This window comes from Triticum aestivum, chromosome 5D (genome assembly GCF_018294505.1).
Source record: "Triticum aestivum cultivar Chinese Spring chromosome 5D, IWGSC CS RefSeq v2.1, whole genome shotgun sequence".
In the NCBI taxonomy this organism is placed as follows: domain Eukaryota; kingdom Viridiplantae; phylum Streptophyta; class Magnoliopsida; order Poales; family Poaceae; genus Triticum; species Triticum aestivum.
Window position 1 is genome coordinate 466,293,218 of NC_057808.1, and position 5,864 is coordinate 466,299,081.

Genomic DNA, 5,864 nt, shown 5'->3' on the forward strand with positions numbered 1-5,864 from the left:
GAACCAAAAAAGATGATGCAAGGATGCAATGGTTTGAGCTCTCTACGAACGATACGATCAAGCTACTCATCGAGAGCCCCCCTTGATAGTACGGCAATCGATCCTATAATTAACCCGGTCTCCCACAACTACCATGAGACCGGTAAAATAGAAAACCTATCAAGGGCAAACCTTTGCCTTGCGCATAGTCCACTTGAGCTGGATGATGACGATCTTGACGCCCTCAAGTTGGACCACCTTTCTTGATTGCGTTGGCTCGGTGAAGACTAGTGGATTGCTCCCCCATACTCCACTATGGGTGAGCCACTCTTCGGCACATCTTCACAAATCCATTGTCACCACAATGGACGGCAAGCTTCAAGCATTTGATCTCTTCGTGTTGCTCCACTTGAACTTGCACACCGCAACCTAACCCCACAAAGAACTCTCACGAATACCATGGGTTAGTGCACAAAGCGTAATGGACAATGCTTACCATACCATGGGATCACTTGATCCCTCGGTACATCTTGTACGCTTTGTGTTTTGATCAACTTGACTCACTCTTGACTTAGTCTTGATCAACCTAGAATCTTTCCAACTCTCTTCATTTGGATGATGTCTTGAAGGTAAACATGAATGATCACACAATCTTCATCTTCAAGACATGCTTGCAATAAGCTCAATTCTCACATGACCAATCTTTGGATAATTCCTTAATAGCACCTTGGTCAACACATAAACTCCTTGAAACCAACACATGGACTTCAAGAAATGCCTATGGACAAATCCTTCAAATATAACTCAAGGCAACCATTAGTCCATAGAGATTGTCATCAATTACCAAAACCAAACATGGGGGCACCGCATGTTCTTTCAAATAGTTACAATGTTGTTCCTAATTAAGTTACCAGGGTACTTATGCTATAGTTATCAGGTTGCACATGCTGAAGTTACCAAGCGGCCCATATTATAGTTACCAACATAGAAGTTATGTAGTTATTAGGCCGCTCGTGCTATAGCTACCAACATACAACCTGCATGTGCTATAGTTGCCGACATGGCTATTATATAATTATCAACATAGCAATTATGTAGTTACCAGACTGCTCATGTTATTTTTATCAGACTGCCCATACTAAATTTACCATGATGCCCATGTTATATTTACCATGTTGCTCATACTAAAGTTAGCAGGCTGCTCATGTTAAAGTTACCACAATGCTCATGCTATGGTTACCAGGTTGCATGTGTTATAGGTACCAACATGGCTAGTATGAATTACCAAACATGTCATGCTATAGGTGTGATGCTGCCGATGCTAAGGTTATCACTTCTCATGGTATAGTTTTTTTTTAACTGATGCTATTTTTTAAAAGAATGCAACCCTCGGCCTCTGCATCACCTGATGCACACAGTCATCTTTATTAACGTTGATGCAAGGCAATAAGGCCAAAATCATTAAGAAATACTCCATCCGTTCCTTTATATAAGGTGTATTTGTTTCTCCAAAAATTAAACGAGTGCAAGTTTGACCGACTTTTCAGAAAAATATATCAACATTCACAATACGAAATTTATATCATTTGCTCCATCATGAGAAGTAGTTTCATATTTTATCTACTAGGTATTGTAGATGTTGTTATTTTATTCTATAATCTTGGTGAAACATTTAAATGGTTGACTTACACGGAAACCAATACACCTTATATTCTGGAACGGAGGGAGTAAAGTACAAAACATAAGCAACTATATGGAACCATTACAAGATATGGATTTAACACATACAACTATGTCGACTTCTTCTACAACAACACCTTCACGAAGGGCTAGACTCGCTCACGCCACCGTCGTCATGTCCAGCTCGTGATGACCAGGATAAGTATTTCCATATTGATAGCCGAGACCAACCAACTAAGGTGAGTACATCAGCAAGGATACAATGTCTTCAAGAAAATAATGACCCAAGTTTTTCGTTATTGAATCCAACCAGTAAAGATCAGAACAAAGGTTATCACCTCGGACACGAAGTGTGCTTCGAACACAATCTTGAGGACATATCTTCCTATAGTCGTGGTTGTCAGTGCTTCACACTAAGCCGGAGTGGCGCTAGCAGATGCGTGGGACGATTCCCACATAGACCATCACCATGGTCATCAGAAGGCCGGCCATGCCGTGGTACAAATTTGGCCGCTATAATTAGTGGAATCATTGCTCACTGCATTTTTGTTTTTTCTGAATGCATGTAATGAATAGAGAGAAGAATATACGTGGAAGGGGAGAAATTGTTTGGTTTCATCCCGAGAAACCCAATAATCGTGAACCAACCTATAGTTGGATGGTTAAGAGGACATTGATATCTCCAGCCCACCTGGGCTCAAGTCATAAACTTGACATCGATGCTCGCATTATTTCTACATTTGTTTTTAGGCTTCTGGCGATATTCCTACACTGAGAGGAGATGTTCCCGTCGACTGCAAGGCGCATGTGGTGACTTTGTAAAATCTCAAAATGCTTTGCCGGTTCAGTGTCTCGGATGTGCTCATAGGGTAGGATGTACGTGCGTGCGTTCATAAGAGTGAGTGTATGTTCGTGTATGTGAGCGACTTTGGTTGTACTGTTTTAAAAAAACCAACGGTCCCTAGTTAGGCGAATCCACTATTTATTTCCGAATAAATCACCTCAAAAAACATATACACTTACGCTCCAAATGCAAATAAGCTATTGGTAAAATCAGGAAATCATATATTGGAAATCAGGAAATCATATATTGGATCAGAACAACGAATTAACAATCACAGCACCGACCGGGCACGAAACAAGGATGCATGCATCAGTCGTGGCGAAGATGGACCCTATACTCGACGGTGGCGTCGCCGGTATTGGCGTCAAACCAGTGGGTCCGCAACTGGCAGTAGCCGCGCGCGAACCGGAAGACGCCGGTGCCGCCGACCACGGCCATCTCCCTGACGGCCCGGTTCACCGGGTTGGGGCCGACGATGGCGATGCTGCTCCCGTTGTAGGCGCCGTCGACGAAGACGAAGTTCATGGCCATGAGCAACGACAGGCTGTCCTTGCCGGAGCTGACGTAGAGGCCCTGCGCGCGGCCGAGGATCCTGGAGCCCGTCAGGCTGGGCCCCTCGGTGAGCGGGTCGTCGATGACGGAGATGCCGCCGAAGCCCGTGGCGGAGGCGTTGGAGGACGGCGCCTGCGCCACCTGCGCCACCGTCGCGTTCGGCCCGCCGCTCACCACGTCGTGCCAGTACACCCGCAGCCGGGTCTCCTTCTCCGCCGCGAACGCCGGCGCCGCGGCGGCTGCGAGGAGCAGGAGCGCAGCCAGGCAAGAGATGGCGGTGCTGCTCGCCATTGGGATCAGCTAGCTAGCTAAGCTCGGAATGGATGGTGGTGGTTTGATGCGAGTGCCGAATTCTTCTTCCAAGGAGCTGGAGGTTTGTGCAGCTTGTATGTCCAATGGTGCAGAGATGGATGTATTTAACGGCGAGTCGTGGTTGTTGGGTCCTTGACAATTTCTGGCCGTGGCCCCAGTGTTTAGTTTAGTATTTCTGGCCGTGTCCCGTGTGTTAAGTTTACTTTATGTGTATCTTTCACGTTCGTCTTGTTCTTGTAGTATGCGTCGGAAAGAGATAGTTGATCGTGGACTTCGTTGGTTATGAGAGTTTGAACAGTAAGAAGCTGCGCAGTGCGCAGTAGGCGAAGGTATGACCGAATGAACACGCTATAGTTAGGTGTTGCAGGCCGCACTTTCCATGCACCCCCCACACACTAGTCCTTCCAATTTGGAAAGCGGGGTTGCTCTAGAAGGTTGGCACGAGGACTCGTGGCAATAGGGGGCGGCAATTGACCGCGGTTATTTTTTGGTTATTTATTAACGAAAGAGTCTGTGCGTTGCGACAGAAGAAAACATAGCACACGCTTTTAGCTAGTATTGGGGCGCGTTATATTACTCGCTAAGTTACTCCTCCCATTATGAGAACCAAACCTTAACCATTGGTATTTATATTTGCATATTGTGCAGTAGTGCACAATCTGTCGCCATCTGACCTATTTTGGTGTGCTCCGTTAGAGCACCGCTTTAAGCTAGTAACATAGCACATTTCAGGACTAATTTGCTTAATTATGTGGCATGTAATTAATGAAGAGAGGGTGTTTGAGGTAACATAATATGTTACTCTAACATAACTCAACTCAATTAAAATGAGTCTACAATATAATAAATGCAATCATCTATGATACACTACTTTTAAGTTACTTTACACTATGAAGTTAGTAACATAGACTAGTGTCATACACATGACACTAGCCTAAGTTACTCCCCACTATGACTAGCCTAACCCAATACCATCACTCAAGACTACAATAGGTCCACGTCCTTTATTTTAGCGAGGCATCACATTTCTGTTGCCGCTTATATATCCTCCTTCTCACCCTCGTCAGCGGCGGCCTCAGTGTTCACATAAACCAAAACGTGTTTGCATGTGGTTAACCCTAAGGCGTCTCTCCCCCTCTCCTCTCTCGCTCTCGTGATGAGAAATCTGTTGTTTTTCCCTTGCGAGGTTTATTGGCAATCCGGATTGCCACCGGCATGAAACAAAATTGGACCGTGCGCTATATATTATAAGTTTGCTTTAAAATAATATTGAAAAACATTTAACCTGTAAAATAACAACATATTCACATTCTACACATTTTTCTAATCATGTTTCATATATAACATGCTCAAATTAGAGTTATGGTTTAAAAGATATGAATAATTAAAAAAACATTTGTTTGACTTAAATATCTTCCAACATAATATTTGAAAAATACTTAATAGCTAAAAACAACATCATATTCAGATTCTACACATTTTCAAATCAAAATTCATATATAACATGTTAAATCAGAGTTACGGTTTAAAAGATATGGATAATTTAGAGAAGCATTTGTTTGACTTAAACATGAATCGCGGGTGAATTACCTAAAAAGTCAAGGGGGTTTCCAAAAAAAGAGAGTAAAATAACGGTTTGTATGTGACTTAAGTGTGTATTGCGGGTTAATTTGTAGAAAATATAAGGGGTTTTCTGCAAAATTGCGTGACAGGCCACGAGAAGCCTACTTTATTATTAGGTAGAGATAGGCGATTGACGGTGTGTTTTTTTACATCAATTGACCTTGTTATCATCTGGTTGCGTTTCATTTATTGGGCAAAAAGAAACTACCCGATGTTACTTTTCTTTGTAGAAAGGAGCCTGTCACCTGGGCTTAAACTTAGGCCCAAGATCGAGTTGCCGAAACAAGTTCGATACAAGGTCGCGAAGACCCAAACATGCGTCGCAACACATAATCTGAAAAATAGAAGAGAAAGTGTGATACAAGGTCGTGTTGACATGATACAAGTGTCGTAGTGTTGTAAGGCGGAACTATAGCCAAAGCCAAACATTACTCCCACGAGGCTCTCCTAGCTTGAATCGTGTTGATGTGTCGCCATTGGCAAGGCTTTCACCCTTGCACGCATGCTAACAAAGAAACGATCAAGCGATGGTAACTCCGAATGATTCCCAAAGGCCTCCAAAACTGTAGAAGGGAGAAAATTTTGTAAAAGATGTCAGCTGGATGGTTAAATGAAATCCCCTCGGATAGCACTTTATTCCTAAGGACCATGCATGAGCACTGAAGGCCTTCCAAGCTATTTTGCAGTAATTGCCTTCAGTTCCCGTCACAAGAGACTGGAACCCAAAGATTAGTTGGCAAAATTTTATTAGAGAGGGTTCCATAGTGAAGTTGCCGGGAAAGAATATGCTGAAATTTGAGATGAGCTTTAGGCCTATATAGCAATTTTTGAAAATCTCTAAGGGCCCATGTGGGTTATATGGCACTAGGTGTAG

At 43.3% G+C, this 5,864-nt stretch overlaps 1 protein-coding gene across 1 annotated transcript; it reads right to left on the bottom strand.

Moving 5' to 3' along the window:
• Positions 1–2,703: 2,703 nt before the first annotated feature.
• LOC123125551 (dirigent protein 22-like) lies at positions 2,704–3,643 on the bottom strand. The gene has a single exon (XM_044546021.1). It carries the CDS (start codon positions 3,344–3,346, stop codon positions 2,813–2,815), a length of 534 nt encoding a protein of 177 aa, XP_044401956.1. The 5' UTR covers positions 3,347–3,643; the 3' UTR covers positions 2,704–2,812.
• Positions 3,644–5,864: the final 2,221 nt, after the last annotated feature.